General features: G+C 43.8%; 1 protein-coding gene across 11 annotated transcripts in view; it reads left to right on the top strand.

The window, feature by feature from the left end:
• The window catches only part of nrcama (neuronal cell adhesion molecule a), a 257,866-nt gene that overhangs the window by 203,962 nt on the left and 30,270 nt on the right, over nt 1–23,634 (top strand). For 6 of the 11 annotated variants that reach the window (XM_063058228.1, XM_063058227.1, XM_063058224.1 and 3 more), the window contains 4 exons: nt 9,163–9,342; nt 14,169–14,234; nt 16,821–16,937; nt 20,032–20,190. In XM_063058228.1, coding sequence (XP_062914298.1) covers nt 9,163–9,342; nt 14,169–14,234; nt 16,821–16,937; nt 20,032–20,190 — 522 coding nt within the window. The remainder of the gene's footprint in view (nt 1–9,162; nt 9,343–14,168; nt 14,235–16,820; nt 16,938–20,031; nt 20,191–23,634) is intronic. The other 5 variants (XM_063058233.1, XM_063058230.1, XM_063058232.1 and 2 more) reach the window with 1 other exon arrangement.

Raw genomic sequence — 23,634 nt, 5'->3', positions numbered from 1 at the left:
GTGCTTACATTGCCCAAAACCAGTCCTACTTTGTGTGGAGATGTGACCCTCTTGCACCTGGTCTTGATCATCACATGGGATGATAGGGTGGGAGCAGAAGCTGTTCTTATTCTTGTGTTAACCCCACAATTTAAGCTAGAATTTTTCTGGACAAGTCTGGTGCTTTGCAGCTTGTAATCTATGTCACACTTTTCTTTGTTATAAGAGTACTCCTGGTAGATTACAGCAGAAAAGCTTAAGCATCTATGTAAACGCAGGTATCAGCCATTCTGACCTTCTAGAACATCACAGCTGATCTTTTACCTTGTTTCTATGGTCTTACACTGACCCCATATCCCTTGATTCCCTCAGTATCTATTGACCATCTAAAAACCTATTGAATATTCAGTAACCAAGCCTCCACAACCATTTTAGACAGAGAATTGCAAAGTTACGGAAAGATCTCTTTCATTTTCCTCTTGAATGGCCATTCTTCCCCCACCACCACAGTAAACAATAACCCATATTTATCCCACCAAGCCTCATGAGAATTGGTGGGAAATGAAATGAAATAACCAAACGTAAATGAGTAAATTACAATATTTAAAAGACATTAAGATGGTTCATGGACAGGGAAGGTGTGGATGGATATGGGTCAAGTACAAGCATATGAGACTTCCTCAGGAAGGCACCTTGGTCAATATGAATGAGTTGTGCTGAAGTGCCTGTTTCTATCATTCTATCTATCCTAAAGCTATTCAAAGACACTACTAACACCACCCTTTGGGAATGAGTTCCAAAGGGTCGCAATGCACTGTGAGAAACATTTTTGCCTCTTTTCTGCTGAAAAGGGTGACCTCTTATTTTTAATCAGTGACCCTTGGTTCGAGGCTTGCCCACAGGAGGAACCATCCTCTCCACATCCAGTCTGCCACCACTGCTCACTGTCTTACACCCCTGGCTTTTTCACATGCCTTTTGATTGATAATGTTGGGTAAATCCCAAGAATGTGACAGTGTGAGATTCATTTTCATTTCACACCAGCACCAAGATGGAGCAGTTTTGGGAACACAGTGCTAAGCCAGGAATTTATCTCTGCTACAGGCATTCTGGTGTGCTCAGTTTAAAATTGACCAATATTTTTCCCCTGAAAAGACGTAGCGAACTCTCTCTTCCCTGATAGGTGGAAATAGTAAATGATGATTTAATAATAAGTAATGAGAGTCATAGAGTCATACAGCATGGAAACAGGCCTTTCTGCCCAATACATTCATGCTAGTCATCAGGCACCCAATTACACTAATCCTATTTTGATCTTTCCACATCCTGTTTGACTCCCCCCCCCCCCACCCCCACTCCAGATTCTGCTACTCACCTATGTACAGTACTGTGCTAAAGTCTTAGACACATATCTATAGGTAGGGACGTAGCCTAAGACTTTTGCACAATACTGTAGTAATTTTATGTATTGCACTGTACTGCTGCTGCAAAAAAAAACAAAGAAGTTTAATGAATTGAATTGCATTAGAAACATAGAAAACCTACAGCACAATACAGGCCCTTCAGCCCACAATGCTGTGCCAAACATGTACTTACTTTGGAAATTACCTAGGGTTACCCATAGCCCTCTATTTTTCTAAGCCTCATCTACCTATCCAGGAGTCTCTTAAAAGAGCCTGTCATATCCGCCTCCACCACCATCGCCAGCAGCCCATTCCACGCACTCACCACTCTCTGTGTGAAAAAAACTTATCCCATCTCCTCTGTACCTACTTCCAAGCACCTCAAAACTCTTGTGTTAGCCGTTTCAGCCCTGGCAAAAACCCTCTGACTATCCACACAGTCAATGCCTCTCATCATCTTATACACCTCTATCAGGTCACCTCTCATAATCCACCTCTCCAAGGAGAAAAGGCCGAGTTCACTCAACGTATTCTCATAAGACATCCTCCCCAATCCAAGTAACATCCTTGTAACTCTCCCCTGCACCCTTTCTATAGTTTCCACATCCTTCCTATAGTGAGGTGACCAGAACTGAGCACAGTACTCCAAGTGGGGTCTGACCAGGGTCCGATATAGCTGTAACATTATCTCTCGGCTCCTAAACTCAATCCCGCGATTGATGAAGGCCAATGCACCGTATGCCTTCTTAACCACAGAGTCAACCTGCGCAGCAGCTTTGTGTGTCCTGTGGACTCCTCCTCCTCCTCCGACTCAGGCCTAGGGGGATGACGGACTCTCCACTTCTCCCTCTCCCTCATCAGTGTGTTCAGTTCACCTACATTAGCCGCGCCGCTGTCTTCTAGGAGCGTGTTGACCATAGTCTTGGGAGGGCTCCCAGGGTTCATCCTCCCTTGCTTGGGCTCCCATATGATGACTAGGCTGGCAGGTAGCTCGGGGTGGCATAGACAGTGCCCTGCTAGTTGCAGTATTCTCACCTCAATTTTAGTGGTGAGCATCGGTAGGTCGTCATAGAGCTAGATGTGCGTCATGCGCTGTTGCCAACTCACATCAAGAGCCATCTGGAGCATTCATGTAGAGCAACCATCCAGAGACTTGAGCATAGTCCATGGACTCGGACCCCAAGATCCCTCTGACCCTCCACACTGCCAAGAGCCTTACCATTAATGGTATATTCTGCCATCATAAATTGAATTGACTTTATTACTTACATCCTTCACATATCTGAGGAATAAAAATCTTTATGTTACATCTATGATAGATCTGATTCTGATATGGGTCTCTATTGTGCACTGAGAGTGAGAAGGAGGCAAGGAGGGATATCATGGTTGGGGAAAGGGGAAAGGAGACATTCCGTAGTGATCAATCAACCGATTGTTTGGAATCTAGTGACCTTGCCTGGTGTCTCTGGACTGGGTTGTCAGCACCCACACCACCTCCCACCTCTGGCATTCTTTCTCTGCGATTTGCCCCACTCCCCTCACACAGCACTCCACCCTTAACATTTCCAACATCCTTTGCTCCTGTCAGATCTATAAACTACACACATAAAAGTTGCTGGTGAACGCAGCAGGCCAGGCAGCATCTCTTGGAAGAGGTACAGATGACGTTTCGGGCCGAGACCCTTCGTCAGGACTAACTGAAAGAAGAGCTAGTAAGAGATTTGAAAGAGGGAGGGGGAGATCCGAAATGACAGGAGAAGACAGGAGGGGGAGGGATGGAGCCAAGAGCTGGACAGTTGATTGGCAAAAGGGACATGAGAGGACCATGGGACAGGAGGCCAGGGAGAAAGAAAAGGGGGGGGCAGAACCAGAGGATGGGCAAAGGGGTACAGTGAGGGGGACAGAGGGAGAAAAAGGAGAGAAAGAAAAAGAATGTGTGTATATAAATAAATAATGGATGGAGCACGAGGGGGAGGCAGGAAATTAGCAGAAGTTTGAGAAGTCAATGTTCACACCTCCCCCTCGTGCCCCATCCGCTATTTATTTATATACACACATTCTTTTTCTCTCTCTCCTTTTTCTCCCTCTGTCCCTCTCATCATACCCCTTGCCCATCCTTTGGTTTTTCCCCCCCTCCCCCTTTTCTTTCTCCCTGGGCCTCCTGTCCCATGATCCTCTCATATCCCTTTTGCCAATCAACTGTCCAGCTCTTGGCTCCATTCCTCCCCCTCCTGTCTCCTCCTATCATTTAGATTATGAGAACACTCAGTCCTCTTTTATTGTCATTTAGAAATGCATATATGCATTAAGAAATGATACAATGTTTCTCCGGAGTGATATCACAGAAAATAGGACAGACCAAAGACTAACACTGACAGAACCACATAATTATAACATATAGTTACAACAGTGCAAAGCAATACCATAATTTGATGAAGAACAGACCATGAGCACAGTAAAAAAAAAAGTCTCAAAGTCCCGAGTCCATCGACTTCTGAGTCCCCAATAGCAGGTGGCAGGAGCGAGAAACTCCCTGCCATAAACCTCCAGGCACCGTCAACTTGCTGATACCTTGGAAGCAGCCGACCACAGCGGACACTGAGTCCATCCATCCGAAAACTCCGGGCTTACGATCAGACTCTCCGATACAGCCTCCTGAGCGCTATCCTCTGCCGAGCGCCTTCGACCTAGCCCCGGCCGCTGAAACAAGCAAAGCCGAGGATTCGGGGCTTTCTGCTCCGGAGATTCCGGTTACCACACAGTGGCAGCGAAGCGGGCATTTCAGAAGTTTTTCCAGATGTTCCTCCATACTCTCAGGTCTGTCTCCATCAAATCAGAATTGTGCACGGTCCCCTACTTGACAGATAACAGATATCATTCACCAAAGTGGCTGCGCGCGCTGCCATCGTGCCACTATCTTCTCCCCTCTCCCGGGAGATCGGATCTCCCCCTCCCCCTCCCACTTACAAATCTCTTACTAGCTCTTCTTTCAGTTAGTCCTGACGAAGGGTCTCGGCCTGAAACATCGACTGTACCTCTTCCTAGAGAGGCTGCCTGGCCTGCTGCGTTCATCAGCAACTTTTATGTGTGTTGCTTGAATTTCCAGCATCTGCAGATTTCCTCGTGTTTGAGATCTACAAACTTGCTCTCCACTCCATGTTGTCTAATACAGTACTGTACAAAAGCCTTAGACACCCTAGCTATTGTCCATCTGACTGAGACTCTTGCACAGTACTGTGCTTGGGCCAATTTACAGCGACTAGTTAAGCTACCAACGCACGTATCCCCAGGATGTGAGGGAACTGGACCACACTGAGAGCACCGTAGATCAGGATTGAACCCAGAAAGCCAGGACTGTGAGGCAGCCACTCTGTAAGAGCACTATACTGCCATCCTTCGCTGGCCATTTGGAAGATCAGATCTCTCCTCCATCTTGTTGCTGCCAAAGTACAGGCAGAAACTGGAACAAGAGCTGGCCATAGTTAGAACTGTCCATTGTTGCTCCGACCAATCGGCCTCCATGCTACAGGACCGCTTTAATGACGTCGACTGGAATGGTTTCCATGATGAGGATGTCTCTGAGTTCACGGATGGGGTCACGAATTTCATCCGGAAGTTCATCAAGGATGTTGCCCTCCCAGAAATCGGTCAGGGTCTATCCAAACCAGATACCCCAGATCAAGATCGGCAGTTCCGTGTGAGCAGCACTTACCATACGACACAGAGCTTATGTTGCTGGCGACCAACAGAACTCAAGAATGCAGCTATGGTCTGCACAAAGACATCAAAGCAGCGAAACAACAACACAGGGACAAGATTCAGACTCAACTCTCCATCAACAACACATGCAACTTATGGCAATGTCTGCACACCATTGCAGACTTCAAAGCTAAATGCAGTGGAGTTTCCAACATCACTGCCTCTCTCCCAGATGAGCTAAGTCTTTTTTTATGCTCGACTTGATGGTGCCAATACTAAGCCCCTGAGGAGACTTACAGATGATGCAACCGGCAGCTTGGTCGTCTCTGAGGCCAAAGTACGCATGTGTTTCCAATGGGTGGACAGCCACAAGGCTGCAGGATTGGACGGCATCCTAAGGCGGGTACTCAGAATGTGCGTGGCACAACTGGCAGGAGTGTTTATAGACATTTTTAATCTCTCCCTCTCCCAGTGTAGAGTGCCCTCCTGCTTGAAAGCATCCACCATTGTTCCAGTAACAACATACATCAAAGTTGCTGGTGAACGCAGCAGGCCAGGCAGCATCTGTAGGAAGAGGTGCAGTCGACGTTTCAGGCCGAGACCCTTCGTCACGAAGGGTCTCGGCCTGAAACGTCGACTGCACCTCTTCCTACAGATGCTGCCTGGCCTGCTGCGTTCACCAGCAACTTTGATGTATGTTGCTTGAATTTCCAGCATCTGCAGAATTCCTGTTTTTTACCATTGTTCCAGTACCTGAAAAGATCAAGGTAACATTTCTGAACGACTGGTGTCCTGTCACACTCACCTCAATAAAAAGCAAATACTTTGAGAGGCTGGTCAAGGACTACATCTGCAGCTTGCTACCATCTTCACTGGATGCCTATAATTTGTCTACCGACACAACCGATTAACAGATGACGCTATAGTCACTGCTCTACACACTGTCCTTACACATCTGGAGAAGAAGGATGCTTATGTGAGAATGCTGTTCTTGGACTACAGTTCAGCATTCAACACCATAATTCCTTCCAGGCTCAACAAGAAGACCTTGGCCTTCACCCTGCCTTGTGTAGCTGGATCCTGGACTTCCTGTCAGATCACCAACAGGTGGTAAGAGTGGGCTCCCTCACCTCTGCCCCACTAACCCTCAACACAGGTGCCCCTCAGGGCTGTGTACTAAGCCCCCTCCTTTACTCTCTGTATACCCATGACTGTGTTGGCACCCACAGCTCCAAGCTGCTAATTAAATTTGCTGAGGACACTACACTTATTGGCTTAATCTCAAATAACAATGAGGTGGACTACAGAGAAGTCATCACCGGGACACAGTGGTGTCAAGAAGACAACCTCTCCCTCAATGTCACAAAAACAAAGAAGCTGTTTGTGAACTACAGGAGGAATGGAGAAAGGCTAGCCCCTATTGATATCAGTGCATCTGGGGTTGAGAGGGTTAGCGGCTTTAAGTTCCTCGGCATAAACATCATCAAGGATCTCACGTGGTCTGTACATACTGGCTGTGTGGTGAAAAAGGCATTACAGCACCTCTTTTGCCCCAGATGGTTGTAAGAAGGGCCCCCAAATCCTAAGATAGGGGCACAATTGAAAGCATTCTGACTGGCTGCATGACTGCTTGGTATGGGAATTGTACTTCCCTCAATCGCAGGACTCTGCAGAGAGTGGTGCGGACAGCCCAGCACATCTGTAGATGTGAACTTCCCACTATTCAGGACATTTACAAAGACAGGTGTGTAATAGGGGCCCAAAGGATCATTAGGGAGTCACCCCAACCACAAACTGTTTCAGCTGCTACGATCCAGGAAATGGTACTGCAGCATAAAAGCCAACAGGCTCCGGGACAGCTTCTTCCACCAGGCCATCAGACTGATTAATTCATACTGACATGTGTATTTCTAAGTTATATTGACAGTCCTGTTGTACATACTATTTATTATAAATTACAGTAAATTGCACATTGCACATTTAGACGGAGATATTGCAAAGATTTTTACTCCTCGTGTATGAAGGGTGTAGGTAATAAAGTCAATTCAGTTCAATTCAGTATATTGAGTGAGGCAAGGGTGGTTTAAAATGAAGACTCTTCAATACTGAGAAGAAATGGTCCTGCCTCAGGTTGTTACATGACATTGATTTACATAACTGTCTTTTCACCCCCTCCCCCACTGAAATGGAGGTAATTCTGGAATTGTATTTTGGTCTTGTATTCTTCACATCCAAAGATAGAGGTATATTAAATCATAGAATGTTCTTTTGATCTATCATGTCCGTGTCAATCAAGCAAGGATCTATTTTCTGTAATCTTACTTCCTAGTTCTTGTATCAGTTTATGGATCCACAAGTTTTCATCCCGATACGTTTTCAATGTGATGCTAATTGAAAGCTTCATCTGCTTTTCCACACAAGGTCTAGGCCCTCAATCATATTGGGGTGGGGGAATGAGTGAGAAGTACTTTTTCTGAACTCTGTATCAACTAATTGGAACTTGCCTCCTCTCTCTTTAGGGGAATAAGTTCCTCATCCATCCTCTCTGAGTTTCTTCTAACTTTATACACCTGAGTTAAATTTCCCTGTCTCCTTTGTTCCAAAGAAACAAACTTCACCTCTGCATAGAACTAAAATCCCCACCTCTGCTCATACCCTTGTAAGTTCCCTCTATTTTCTCTCCATATCTTACTGCACTACATTAATCAGAATGATACACTGCACTTTAGTTGTACCCTATAGTTCCTGAATGATCTTCCTGCTCTTCTATTCTATGTCTCAGCCAAATAAGACAAGTATCCTGCCTGCCTTAACCTATTAAGACAAAATATCTGGTCCACCGGATTTATCTCTGTCCAGTCACATACAGGATGTCAAGATCCTTTTATACCTCAAACCTAATACATCCTGCACTTTATTGTGCATTCTCTGAGCTTGTTTGTTTTTCCCAAAGCCATTGCCTCACACTTCTCACATTGCCACAGAGGGAAGGTCCCAAAATCCTCGGCTTTGCCTGCTGCTGGCGGCCGGGGCTGGGGTCGAGTCGCTCAACAGAGATGGTGCTCGGTGTCAGAGGGCTGGTTGGAGGCTTGAAGTTTTCAGACGACTCAGAGTCGGACTGTGGTCGGGCATGGCAGGGAGAGTTTTCTTCCTTCTCCTGTCTGCATGAGATGTGGGACTTTCGAGAGACTTTGAAATTTTTTTTACCATGCCCATGGCCTGTTCTTCATCAAGTTATGGTATTACTTGTACTGTTGTAACTATATGTTGTAGTTATGTGGTTTCTGTCAGTTTTTCAGTCTTGGTCTGTCCTGTGTTTCTGTGATATCACACCGGAGGAATATCGTATCATTTTTTAATGCATGCATTACTAAATGACAATAAAAGAGGACTGCATGTCCTCATAATCTATAATCTATAATTTTGTCCACTTAACCAGTCCTTTAGTATTCCCCTGCAGCTCAAAGCTTTCTCCTTGGTATCAAACTCACAAACACTTTTGGTACATTCATATACACCACAAAGAGTAAAAGAGCCTTGAATTTTCTCCCCCCACTCCCCCCCCCCACGGCAAATTTACAAACGATTTGATCGAGTGGAAAGAAAGAACGGTTATTTTGTTTGGTAGGCAAGTCCAGAAGTATGTGGAGCGAGATCATTCAGAAAATATTCCAAAATCAGGCATTCTTGTCTTTCAAAAGCGGCTGATGTTGAACAAGGGATCGTTTGAAAACTTTTGATAGATATTTGCATGGCTGGACTTCAAAGGAAAAGGCAACAGATAAAAATCAGCTTTACTCTTCAGTTTTAATCTGCTGTTTTATTATGATTGCAAAATTTGGCCTCAACGTTCAGAAGTCATATGCATATTTGTCAGCGTGACTGCTAAAATGTGACAAAACAGGCACTGTATGCTAATCCAGTCTTTAATATAGTGGATTAATATACGTGTCTGTTTGCGGTTGGCGTGCTGTAGAGTTTATTGATGACTAAATGGCTGTACTTAATCATCAGACTGTCAGTGGCATGTGACGAGAGGATGGAAGTTGCTGCAGAGCTTTATCTTCCTGTTTTCCATCAGTTAACAGCACACATGAACTGGGTCCTCTGGTGGAGATCACGATCCCTGTAGAAAACGAGACCAGCTGGACTCTGAGGAACCTCAACTACAGCACCCGCTACAAGTTCTATCTCAGCGCCTATACGAGTGTGGGCGCTGGCAGTGAGTTAACAGAAGAGGCTATTACAGTGATGGATGAAGGTACCCTGCAACTTAGACACTCTTCACTCTCACTCTTGGTTCCCGGTGCTGACATGCCTTTAACAATAAATCTGAAATGTTTTTGTCCTTGAGGAGGTCTGGTCCTCAAATAGCCTCGTTGTAACAATGAGGCTTGACAATGTTTCAGCTTCTTCCATTGGTTCAGTCTGGGAAAAGATTGTCCAGTGTTCCCTAATCCAGTCAGTCCTCTGCGGGCCACTGTGGTACAGTACATGTGTATGGCTGGTAGGATGAGGATATCAATAGGAGATTCAGTTGTCCTGCCACACTTGGTTGTGATTGCTGACTGCTCACCCAACTGGAGTCTCCCACATTTATGGCCCATTAGATAACCTATTCCTTTCAATACTTTCCTCTTCACAATGACTTAGCTGTTGGCATTTGGACCAGTAGCCAGAGGTTCTCCGTAGCTGATGTTCGTTAGTTGTTCTAGTATCGTAAGGCTGGTTGTCTAAATTATACCCAATCACCCCATTAAGAGGACTAGTGGAGTAGCTTCTAACCAACAGCCTTCTTAGCTTGATTACACAGCACTCCAATTCATCCCAATGTGTCATGGTATAGTCCCAAACAAGGAATACAATGTCAGGGCCAACACATGGAGAATGACTGGGGAAGGATACAGGAGGATTCTATTACTTGCGGAACTGAACCTAACAAAGCCCAGAACAGAGGGGCAAAAGTGAGGGAGTCAGCAGAAAGTTCTGGATACAGCTGGGAGCCTGGTAATTGTGCTGGCCTACTCTGTGTTCACCTGAGATTCCAGCTACCGATGACAAACCCTCCAGCCATGAGTAACGGGCACAGGTTTTGTGATATAGACGTCACAGGGGAAAGGTTAAAAGTTTAAAGCAGGGATTCCTAACCTGGGGTCCGTGGACCCCTCAGTTAATGGCATAGTGACCCCTCGGTTAGCGGCATAGTGACCCCTCGGTTAGTGTCAGGGGTCCATGGCATAAAAAAGGTTGGGAAACCCTGGTTTAAAGATTCTCATGTTGCAGCAAATCAAGGAGATGTCAGAATTTACCATGTGTTGCGGAAGTGGGTTAATTGGAAAAGGAAGTCAATTATACCAACTTTTAAAATATAATACAGTCTTTAATTTTCTAGACGTATTGAATCTGTCTACTGAAAACTAACAGATGTTTTCCTTTCAAAGGTTTAAAGGACAAATTTAATGTCAGAGAAATGTATACAATATACATCCTGAAATGCTTTTTCTTCACAAACGTCCACGAAAACGGAGAAGTGCCCCAGAGAATGAATGGTAGTTAAATGTGAGAACCCCAAAGTCCTCCCCAGCTCCCCCCTCCGGCACGTAAGCGGCAGCGAACTACAATCCCCCCTCCCCCCACTGGCAAAAACAAATGGACATCGGTACTATCACCAAGCCCAAGCGTGTGCTAAGCAATAGCAAAGACATGGACCAAAGTTACCCCAAAGGCTTCGCATTTCATCTGAAATTCGACAACCCACAGGTTCTCTCTCTCCCTGGCAAGGGAGAGGGAGGTGTCCCCCATTTTCACAGGCAACTTATGACTACTGCAAGACTTAAAGTTTGTGGTTTGGTTCCATGCATTACTATGAAGTTAGTCTTGCTAAATACCCTCCAGATATTCATGTTAAGCATGGCACACGAAATACTGGAGGAACCCAGCAGCTTGTCCAGTATCTGTGAAGGGAAAATTGACTTTTTTAGGTCAATACCTTTCATCAAGACTGGAAAGAAGGAGGGAGAAAGCAGAATGAAAGGGTAGGGGGAGTGGACAGAGCAAGAGCTGGTGGGAAATGGGTGGATTCAGGTGAGGGGGAAAGTTGGTATGTGGGAGAGGGGGAGAGCAGAATGATGTAAGAAGCTGGAAGATGATAGGTGGAAATGACAAAGGCCTGAAGAAAATAGAATCTGATAGGAGAGGACAGTGGATCTTGGAATAAAGGGAAGGAGGTGATGAGGGGAAATGGGGGAGGAATGTAAGGGTGATTGCACGTCAAAAAGGCGTGGTAGGGGAAAGAGAAGGGGTGATGGGACCAGAGGGATAAGGGAAAACAAAGTTGGGGGAGCAGAGGGAAGTGGTTATCAAAAGTTAGAGAAATAGATGCTTATGCCATCATATTGGAGACTACCAAGTGAAAATATGAGATCTGTGTCTACTTCAACTTGGCTATTGGTATGGGAATGGGAAGTAGAATTAAAATGGCTGGCCTCCAGGAGATCTTGGCTGTCCTTTGCAGTGGATAGAGCAAAGGTGCTTGACAAAGCAACCCCACCCCCCACCCCTATCTGCGTCGGGTCTCATTGATGTAAAGGAGGATACACTGGGAGCACCAGATGCAATAACTGGCCTCATCTGGAAGGATTGTTTAGGCCCCTGAGTACTGGTGAGGAAGGAAGTGTCGGGGCAGGTGTAACCCTTGGGTAGTTGCAGGGTATGTGCCTGGAGAGGCATTGGTAGGGAAGGACAAATGGGCAAGGGATTTGCAGAAAGAGTGATCCTTGGGGAAAACAGAGAGGGGAAGGGAAGTTGTGCTTGGTGGTGGGATCACATTAAAATGGCCGAAGTAGCAGAAAATGACATGTTGGATTAAGAGTACATTTTTTGTGACGTATTCCGTTTGGCTGTTATGCACAGTAACATTGAACTAAAGTGTAGAATAGTTTCCAAAGGCCACGTTATCCTTTCAGAGTTTTTAATCAAGAGTGTTGCATTAAGGGTTAGAAGTGAACCAATAGGTTAGCAGTGCTTACAGTTTGGGTATAGACAAATGGGTGGGAAACAATGAGAATTAAACTACTCCAGATACCTAGTGCATCCCAGCAATGTTCGTGTCCTAATGAAATCACAGGAAATCTCTCACTCATAGGGACTGAGTCACCCAACTACTGAGCCAAGCTGATGCAGCCATAGCTTTCTGTTGCTTTGCCAGGGGCCGTGCAGTCAAGAGGATTGCTGGAGACATTAAGAAATGAGGAGCCAGTAATCTGGGATCCAGTGGGTGACTGGGACAAGGCACCACATACTGATGGAGGAACAGGCAGTGATTGCATTCACTGTTCTGACTCTAAGGATGTTTATTATACCATTGAAACAACTGTGTATGAACACAGCCTCTTGCCCTCTCTCTGAACATCCAGTGTGGGGAGGAAGCAAGGCTCTTTTAGAAGTGGCAGTTTTCCTGAATGAAGAGGGGTTACAATGTGTAGGTTGGGGTAGGGAGAATATTTGTCTTGTCTGGCCCCTGTGATCTTCGGTTCTGTGGATGTTCACAAAACCAAATGCCAAATAGGCAAATTTCAACCACACTCACTGTGCCATTCTAAAACTAAGCGCTCGTTTTTTATCGTATATTTTGGAGATATAATCACTGTCAACATTTTTTTTATAACAGTTATCTCGTGTTTTATTGACTGCTCCTTATTGTACAGTTTCTGTCTTCATTTTTTCTGCTCTGCTCTCTCTCTTTGAGTATCGAAAGTGACTCACCAAATTACGCCCGGAGAGGGCAAAGGTAACCCGCATGGTTTACTGAGTTTGCTGTGTGTTTGACCTTTGATTTACTTTTGATTGTGGTAAACGAATTCGGGCAGCAAAGATTGAAGCTGATGACTCTTCAGTCATGCATCGTAAATTGGACAACTGTTTGTACTTAGCAGCAAGTGTGAGCAACAATAGGGCACTACCGTAACGTAGCGGTTAGTGCAACGCTATTACAGCCCGACTGTTGGAGTTCAGAGTTCATTTTCGATGCTGTCTGTAAGAGGTTTGTACGTCCTTTCCGTAAGCAAGTGAGTTTCTTCCAGGCGCTTCAACATTTTTGCTCCCACATTTCAAAGGCGTACCAGTTGGTAGGGTCATTGGTCATGGTAAATTGTCCTGTGATTAGGTGAGGTTTAAGTAGGTGGGTTGCTGGGAGGTGTGGCTTGTTGGGCCAGAAGGGCCTGTTCCATGTTGTGTGAATAAATAATTTCATGGATTGCATTCAAAGGAGCTGAGATGAAGATGCAGACAGTTCTTGGCTGACAGCATTCTTCCAAACTTGCGTGTTTGCGCGGTATGTTCACTGTCCTTTCCTTCGACAAAGATGCCGCAATCCTCAAATATGCATGGGTGGTCAGTTACATAAAGTAGATTTTAATGGGATCAAATGCTAGCAATAATAGTTTTGTTGATGGTTTGATTTTTCTTTGATAATTCATTCTTTAACAGGGTAACATTCTTCATTCCCTTTCTGCATTTCCTTGTTAAGAGAGCTAGCTTGCTACTCTGAGACCAAAGTGATAAGCTTGGTCATGTTTTTTTTTCATCATTCTCCATTGAATTGTGTACAGCCTCAGCTTAACACCTTCCCAAGGTGCGGCCTATAAAACCTGGGGCCTAGTAGGTGAAGGTTTGCCAATTCTTCATAATTCTCCTTGTGTCCAAAGAAATTAAATATTATTTCCACTACATGGTAAGCAGAATATAATTTAAGGGGATGTTAACAAACTGAGTTAATTTTGTTTTCTCTGAATTATTTTATCATAATGTTTGTTTGACTGGGCAGTGCCATTGGAGGTCCTAGATCAGGTTTCCAGGAAGACTTCAAGCAGAATTAGCAGGCCTATATTTACTGAAGATATTAGGGTGGTGTATAGTCTCTGTATTTCTTTAGGGTGATGCAAACCTCTCCATTTGTAAATGTTTGACAGTTGTTTGCAATTTCTCTCTCTCTGAATTTCTGAACTATTATATGTTTGTATTACAATGTTGTACTATCCTTTTTCTCTTTCTTATCTTTTGTCTTTCTTCCTTTCTCTGCCACTGCAGGAGTATCTTCAATATCTCCATTACTGAAAACAGATATAATAATTCCAGTTGATAAAACAATGAAGGGTATTGTCTTTCTCATAACTATAACATTGATGTTGTTTTGTATCATTGGACATAAATAAACTTGCGTTATCTAACCCCTGGCTTTTGTTCAAAGCCAAATGTTAAGGATGTATAAAGTTTGCCTAAATTTGTCATTCACATTTAGCTCCTCGTGAGTTTATTTTAATGTGCACTAGGCTGCAGTGAAATTCTTTGCTCGCAAGAGGCTCACAGAGTAAACTGTATTCACCATAATAACAAAGGCAGCAATGAGGGCAAGTGTATAGAAACCCAGTCTGAAGTAGTGCAAAAAGAAAGATTAAAGTGACAAATATGGAAGTGGTGGAATTAAGGGTTCAAGGATCTGACAGCTGCACCAGTAAGAGGGTACACTTAAGGATTGAGTCTCTCCAGCTTAGAAAGGATCAAAGAAATAGCACGGAAAGATCGATTTGACAGTCATGCCTCTGGAACCTCTCTGGGTGAGTTCTCCAGTTAGCCCCATGTCTTCACCTTTTCCACTTTGACTCCATTCTCATTTATACCACAATCCCTTCATAAATTAACTCTGACACTGTTATCAAATGCAACATGTTCCAAATCCCAGCAACTTGTTCTAAATGCTGTTACCCATGATCCCCTGGCTGGAAATTTAAGATGGTTTATAATGTATAATAGCATGCAGTTCGGAAGAAACTTGTTCAGTCACGACGTAGAACTTGTTACTAAATGCAGCTGCTGAATCAAATCCCATGTCTGCTTTGAATCAAAGGCTTCAAAGTGTATGAGGGACAGAAGCATGCATGAGCTTGAGGTAAATGTACAGAAAACAAAGGGGCTGTTGGGAAACAGTGGGCGAGATCTTTAAGAGGAAGCTAGCATTTTTTAGTTTTCAAAAGCAGAATTAAGGTTTTTTATGCCATGTTAAAATATTTTTTTAAAATTAAGAATTGAGAAGTGCAAAGTGTTGATTTGAAAAGAGGGTGAATAAATTAAGGCAGGAAAGTACCGGGTCTTGCCAGGGAGGATTGAGGGTGAGCAGGCCTAATGATACATGTTGTCTGTTTCAAGGGCAACTGGTTTGACTTATGATATGATACAGCTTTAAGCACAATGGCCTGAACATTAACCCACAGAACTGGGTGAGGATTGATTGGATTTGAACCGTAAAATAATTTAGAAAGAGTTCCCAACTCACTCTTTTTTAGCTATGTATTCCTTGCAATGTCATCTCTGAGAGGCTGGGGACTATGAGAGAATGGGATGAGTGGGAACCTCATTTCAATTTAATCATTGCTGGTTGGTTTTCTTAGGCTTAAGTGACAGAGAATTGGGGTCTGTCAACTCCAGAATGCATATACTTTTCCAGAGCTGTTGCTGGGTCAACAGGAAGGCCTGCTCCTTGGGAAAAGCAGGTGAAACTTAAGGCTTCTTCCCATTGAGAGTTTTAGCTACCCCAGCCCCCTCATCATCTGCCCTGCCTTTCCTCATAACAGAATATAGCTTGGAATTGGGTCATTCATCCCAACTCATCAACCACTCAATCACATCAATTCCATTTCATATTCTCCCCTCAATCTCTCCAAGTCTCCAGATTCCTCCTCTCACCTTCACACTAGGGACAAATTACAGCAGCCAATTAACATACCAGCCCACACCTTCAGGATGTGGTAGTAACCGCGAGGTAACAAGGAGAACATTCAAATTCCAGACACACACACAGCACCCATCATCAGGATTGAGCCTGGGTCCCTACCATGGTGAAACAGCAGCTATACAAACTGCATCATTCTGACCTCTTCCCTCTCATTGCATTTCCTGTGCACTATCTCCATGGCCAAGGCCACCTGACCAATCCAGCTGGACTGGTTAGTTCCCAGGGAACAGAAGAATTAAAACAGCATAGCCTTCCCATTCCCACATCCCCAGAATCCCCAGTGCTGCAATCTTATGCACGTTAGTAAAAGAACAGGCCACAGGTAAGATAAGTGGGTGGCATATTCTGTTCCTAGATGCACAGATTACAGTGAGCTTTTGAAGTTATGACAGGCAGGTGTGTGTCAGAATAGACAAGTAGGAGCAAATCAGTGCAGCAGGAATTTATTCTGTGGACCAACAAAACCACAAGTGTAAGGTTTGTCTGAAGAAGGACGACCACAAGCATGAACCCAACAGACTTTGTCTTAAGTCAACTGTAATTTAAAAGTTTTAAAGCCTCAAGAGCTCCCAAGGTCATTGCAGACTCATCAATACATGCTGTATGATTTCCGGGGTTTGAATTCCCTCTGCTTTACAAGTGTGGGCACTGGAACCTTATAGCTCTGTTGTTGTGTTGAAGTTCTTTCTGAGATTATCTGAACAGCATATTATTGTGCTTTATTTCTTGGTGTAGCTTGTTCTTTCATTGAAATGCAGTGTAGAGAGCTTTAAATATGCAACATTCGTTTAAGCTGTGTTGTTTAACTCCAGGGCTGAAGAAATTTTACCCAGTGACCTACCAAAGAGGAAATTGAAGCCCTTGGTCTCATCATTACTGATATATCTTTTTCAATGCTCTTGCTACTAATTTTTTCACATGACTCTCTCTCTCTTCTGTTGCCTACTTAGTCATGATCCTTCGTCCAGTAATTACGAACATTACCTCATCTTCAACCCAAGCAAATATCAGTTGGGAGTTTGACCGAACGGATGTGCAGTTTTATGTTGAATATAAGATAGCTAACAGTAAGAACTCCATTGATTGGATTCTGTGTGCTTCTCTTTAATTTAGAAAGTTTCATTGTACTCTGAAAAGGAAATTTGTTTTTTTTTTGTTTGTTTCACCCAGCTGGTTTTTGTGTTACCACAGAAAGCAGTCTCTCAATGCTAGTAAATAACACATCATCCCAAAAAAGTCACCGGTCTATTCTGATGACATGAGATATGAGAGCTCCTGATCCCATTAATGCAAACATATCTGAAATTGGCATCACTTTATTGGTTTGATTTCCCCACATTTTGTTACAACAACATGATTTCTGCCAAAAGCATCTCCAAGTTAATAATACAGAGTCCTACAAAAGCCATAATGAGAGTGGCTTGTCAGAAAGTTTATATCGATTGGGTATTTTACTAAGTCTCACTTTCACGGCTCACCTGACACTGACAAAATGCAAAGGTGCTCATTACTTTTCGACTGTCCATTACATAACATGATGCACAAGAAACAGAGATTGGACATTGAATCATACCCTCTCCTCACAAAGGTTCAGTACATGTAAGTGTCCTTGGCAATAAGGTCACTTCTGATCAAGTATAACATAAAGGAGCCTTGGAAATAATTAGCAGTGCTATCCTAACCCACAGCTATTTCCTTTGTATGAGGAGTGACAGCACTGTCACCCATTCCAAATACTCGATGATGTTATATTTGGTTAGAGATGACCTATTAACTTGGAAGTGACCTCATTAACTCAGCTCCCTGCTATTACTGCAGGAGTTCCTCAGGGCAGTGACATGAGCCCAAGTGTCACGAGTACCTCAGCAATGACCTGCCTTTCTTTGTGTCAGAAGTGGGATGTTCACTGATTTCACACTGCTATGACTCCATTCACAACCACTCAGGTACTGAAGCAGCAAAACATGGACTGTGTTAAATGACAAGTAATGTACAAGCAACAGAGTGACAGGCAATGACTCCATCCTGCCTCTAAGAACCTAATCACCTCCTTGTGACGGTTAAATGCATTACCATCATTGAGTCTACCAGTACCCCCATCCCAGGGTTCAGCACTGACCAGAAACAAAGCAAGGTCAGCTACATATAATGTAGCTCAAAGAGCACCACTTGGCTGAATATCCTGCGGACTGGTTCCACTCTGACTCACTAAGTCATTCCACCATCGACAAGGCAGAAGAAGCTGAAGGACAGCCATTGCTCAGCAGCTCACTCAGCTCTTCACTCCTTCCTTCATCAACATGCCACACCCTCAGAGAGCCAAGAGAAGAATCTCCCCCAAGTTGCACTCATGACTTGAAAGGATACAACAGCTTCATTGCTGCTGTTTCTACAATTCTAACACGGCCTCATTAGCAGCATCCTAGGATTATCCCCAACGCACAACTATAGTACTTCAAGAAGGCAGTTGGTGATCACGTTCTCAAAGACGGTTGGAGTTGAAGCTAATGCTGACTCTGACAGCCACACGGCAGCAATGAACACTGTAGGTGTAGTGTGATGGGACCATGGGCTCTTCAGTGGCTGAATCAGCTACAGTATCAGTTTACTGGCACTTTGGCTTGGGATGAAACAAGTGTGGTTGCAAGCTGGTCTGTTCAGTAACCGTGGGCTGGCATCAGTGAACTGATAGCTTGCTGCTAGGTGGAATGTGTAAACTTTGCCCATCTCCACTGCTTCTGTCTGCTGCTCCTGCCGCTGCTGCTACTGCTGCTTATTGAATAGTGCATGTTATGTAGTCAATACTCCTTTTCGGTCATGACTGATTCCTCCCATTCTAGTTGCAGGGAGTTATCGAGTTCATAGTGTGCATTTGTTGTGGAAATCGATTCACTTACAAGTTCAGTGCTTAAGATCACATTGTAAGACACAAGGTCTCCATTTCCCATTGTTGATTAAAGGCCAAGTACTGCTTTAACCATGAAAGAATAGTATTGTATCCTATCACCTTCCCAGATTGAAAATTTCAGTGAAATATTTCACTGGCATAGGGAAGGCAAATAGAGTCATATAACACAGAAACACACCCTTCCACCCACCATGTCTGCACTGACTACCAATGGTATTCCACCTTCCCTTTCGCATTCCCATCAGCTTCTCCCCCTTGGATTCTCCTGCCAACCGTCTACACGGGGCAGTTTACAGTAGCGAGCTAACCTAACTACCAGTCCATCTGTGACTTGTGGGAAGAAGTTGGAGCCACCAGGAAGAGATCCACACTGCACTGCGCGTTTGCCGTTTTAAGTGATGGAATTTTATACCAAGCAGGAGTTAGCTGTGTGCTGTGTATTCGAACTGGCCCTTTAAGATTTGCTCAAGTAAGGAGCGACAAATCCCTCCTGATGTAATATGAATCACACAACACATAACAACTCCCTCAGGTTTTCAACTCAATATTAGCCTCCTCTGAAAGGTTTTCCATTAGCCCAGCTTTGAGTTGGATTTTAGCAATAAGATTCATCTAAGGTTGTTACCGCCAATCACATTGACCTCTTCACAGAACAAGGATTCCTAACTCCCTAGTACTGCGATAATGCCTAGGAAAATACGGGCTCACAGCTGCAGCTTTGGGCTTGGTAGTGCTGCTATTATACATCAGACTGCTACTATGCTTTCTAGTTCTTGATTCTCCAACCCTGGGAATAAGACTTCGAGTGCATTCATCCTATCTGTGCCCCTCAAGATTTTATGTACCTCCATAAGATCACTTTTCAGTCTCCAATGCTCCAAGGATTAAAGTCCTAGCCTGCCCAACCTCTCCCTATCACTCAGCCCCTCATCCTGTAATTTTTTTCTACACTCGTTCCAGTTTACAGGCATTTTTCCTGTAGCCAGGTTTCCAAAAGCGCGAACAACAGTCCAAGTGCGGCCTCACCAGCATCTTGTCTGACCAGTAAAAATGTTAGTAGGGCATTGGGTGTAACTGAACGGTTAACTCTCAGCTATTTAACACTGGTTCCACATGCAGCTTTTCTCCGTTGTGTTCTGGTGCACTGCTCTGATTGCACACATGTGAAGCATGCCCACGTCACCGCACATAATGATGAGATGCCCAGATACACCCCACTGTTATGTCAGTTCTTGTCTCCATACACTTTTCAGGTAAAGAGCCTTGGGACAGAATGCAGATAAATGCCTCGCAGACCACCTTTGTACTAAAGGGCTTGTTGCCGGGGACAGTTTACAGCGTGCAAGTGGTTGCCGAAAACCACGCTGGCCAGTTGCGGAGTAAGGACAAGCAGTTTGTGACCCGTCCACCAGGTGAGGTGGAACCCAGGTGCAGTCGGCTTCAGCGTCCCTCCTGCTCTCTTTCCCCGGACGAACCTTTGACTGAGCAGCTGCTCGGGGAGCAAGGAACCAGCGTCTGAAGGCTGCTAATGAAAATCCAGTGGCCAAGCCCATTATCGTTGGTCATTCATTGTGTTGTAGAGTGGTGCACCGCTTCACTTACTTTGCTGAATTCTTTTTAAAATGTTTGAGTAATTTAAAAATTGAACCTTTTCTTGATTATTTGTGATCACAGAGTTGTAGTACGTGGAAACATTCTTCAGCCTACTCAACCTCTGTCGAACATCAAACACCCACATTTCTCTGCACATTACTATCAAGTTCCTCCCCCTCCTAGACCTTATCACTCACCCTCACACAAGGAGCAATTTCCAGGAGCCAATTAACCTCCTATATTACACCCATCAGTGGGATGTGGGTGGCATCCAGAGCAAACCTATATACTCATAGGCAGAGCAATCAAACTCCACATAGTTAGCACGTGAGGTCACTGGAGCAGAGAGGGAGCAGGTCTAATAACTGCGCCTTTGTGCTGCTCATGAAAGTACTTGAAATATATCTGATATGAACAGTGAGAGTTGTTTCAAAGGTGTTTCTTTCATAAAATTTGTCAGTGTATGTGTATTACATGGCATTGATATGAGGTTTCTAGTTTATTGTCATAAACATACATACAGAGGGCTTATACTTTATACTTTATTGTCGCCAAACAATTGATACCAGAACGTACAATCATCACAGCGATATTTGATTCTGCGCTTCCCGCTCCCTGGATTACAAATATTAAATATTAAAAATAGTAAAAATTAGTAAATATTAAAAAATTAAATTATAAATCATAAATAGAAAATAGAAAAGGGAAAGTAAGGTAGTGCAAAAAAAAACCGAGAGGCAGGTCCGGATATTTGGAGGATAAGGCCCAGATCCGGGTCAGGATCTGTTCAGCAGTCTTATCACAGTTGGAAAGAAGCTGTTCCCAAATCTGGCCGTACGAGTCTTCAAGCTCCTGAGCCTTCTCCCGGAGGGAAGAGGGACAAAAAGTGTGTTGGCTGGGTGGGTCGTGTCCTTGATTATCCTGGCAGCACTGCTCCAACAGCATAAAGTGAGTCCAAGGATGGGTTATAACTATTTTTAAAATTGGTTCCTCATCTTTATGGTAATCATGTATATGTGCATGTGGTTAATTTGTTGCATTGTCTGTGTAAATGTGGCCATTCTTATTTGATTTTATTAACTAAGCGAAGGCTGTGTATCAGTTACCTAGCAGAGACTTGAGTTTCAAGTTCATGAGGAGTGGATCACACCAGCGTGAGCTGAGTTAAATAGGCTTGCTAATGAGAGAAGGGAGGAGGCTGAATTGTGGAACATAGCTGCAGTTTCTGGTTTTGCAGTCACACAATTGATATTTCGTACTTCCATATGATATAGAATAAGGAAATTTAGCCCATTGAGTTTATGTTAGTTTATAGAGCAATCCCATTCCACACTGCATTTTTCTCCCTGAGTCTATTTGCTCCACAGTCTCATCAACACCTCCTGGGTCTATCATTCCCCTACACATTCGAAGCCATCTTATGGTAGCCAATTAACCTACCAATCTGCACATCATCGGGATGTGGGGAGAACCTGGAAGAAACTCGTGTTTACTGGGAGAAAATCAAATGCCGGAGGTCAGGATTGAACCCGGGTTGTTGAGGCTCTGGGGCAGAAGCCGTTCCTGCTATCCAATCCAGGAAGCAACAACAAATATAGACATTTTGCCGAAGAGCAGCATATCCAGAAAGCTGCAGTAACAATTGTCAAGACAGGGAAAAGGGATGCTGTATCCTTAACCGTTTCACTGTCTGCTCTGTCTATGTGCTATGCCAACAGAAAATGCTGCAATTGCTCGGCAGGTCAGGCAGCATCTGTGGCAGGAGAAACTGAGTTATTACTGCCTGATAAGGTTGCCTGTTTGAAATGTTAACTGTGTTTCTCTGTCTTTGGATGCTGCCTGCTCTGCTGGGTGTTCCCAGCCATTTTCAGTTTTTATTTCAGCTTCTAAAGTCTGCTGTATTTTACTTTTCGATTTATTTTGTAGTCCGTGTGCTGTCTATGACCAATTTTGGTGCCTTATGTTTGAAGCAACATTGTGGTCCCTGACTCATCTAATGATTAAACACCCAAATTCTGAGGTGTGGTTGGAAGTTAATGATTTGAAGTGCTCACTAATGTGAGTATTAGTTTTGGCTAGAGAAATGATGAAAGAGCTTTGCATCAAACATCAAGAACTGACACAAATCCATGAGAAGTACAGTACCTCATGACTGTAACTCCATGGATACTTGTGCCTTACGTGAGAGATCTGGTGGGACTTTTATGTATTCCGTTTCTTTATATATGCATTTGTGGATAATGCTTCTTGCATTGAGACTCAGGTGAGGTGTACTTCTGTGTGCTTTTGCCTAGCTCATTTGTTGAGTATTTTTCACCATAAAGCAAACAGACTGTACACTGAAATCCAGTTCACTTGTGGAATTTTGCAAGATGCTTTCCTGCTGATGTGCTCCTTGTTTGGTTGAGAATCTTCATAACGTCTGTTTGCATTCATTTCTTGCCTGTTGCTTTGTCATTTGCTGTTTTAAGGTTCTGGCAATCAGAATGAGTTTGCTTGTGACATATAATTCAAGGGCATTTTGTTTAGGTTGGAGAAGATACCCTCTCCTACCTCCAACAGAAGATCAGCAAAGACCAGATTATAATGCAGTGGCGCATGAATGAAACCAATGAGAATGCAAGACAAGGCAAAACTGATTGATGTTATCGTTGAATATTCAGTGAAACTGTGTCTCTTGTAAAGCTTCATTTTGTGAAATTTTTGAAAACAATAGCAGAAGTAAAATCACTCTATGAAAAAAATTTGCAGCCTAGCTAACTGTTTCTGTGCGCTTATTTTGTTTCTGGCAAAAGCTTTGCTATATTGTTGGTTGCTTCTCCATATTTCAGAATATCCTGGTTAAACTTTACTTTTCTCATCGTCAATCATTCTTCTTCCCTAAATATGAGCTGAGTTGATGCAATGAGTCACATGTGTATCCAGAATGCTAATATGTTTTTTAGTGTGATCAATATGATTGTAGGTACTTAACATCTGTCAATCTAGACCCTTTGCAGTTTTGAGGTCTTGGTAGCAAATGCTTAAGCACGGCACAAAAGCAATTCGCTGGTTGTGCTTGATCAAATCCAGAGAATTAAATAGACACACTTTTTGTGACTGCTAGAACCCTGCACCAGGAAAGTTTTATTGCTCTTGTTAATTGATTAGGAAGCTGGTTATCTTCTTCGACAGTCATTCCTGTTGGGTAGGAAATTCTCTTGGACTTCTCTGCATTGTTGGGTCAATATTATCCTCCCAAAGGCTGAATAGGCCCCAGGACA

Source organism: Mobula hypostoma, chromosome 9, assembly GCF_963921235.1.
Source record: "Mobula hypostoma chromosome 9, sMobHyp1.1, whole genome shotgun sequence".
In the NCBI taxonomy this organism is placed as follows: Eukaryota; Metazoa; Chordata; class Chondrichthyes; order Myliobatiformes; family Myliobatidae; genus Mobula; species Mobula hypostoma.
Note: the sequence above shows the minus strand (reverse complement) of the source record. Positions and strands in the feature narration are given on the sequence as shown.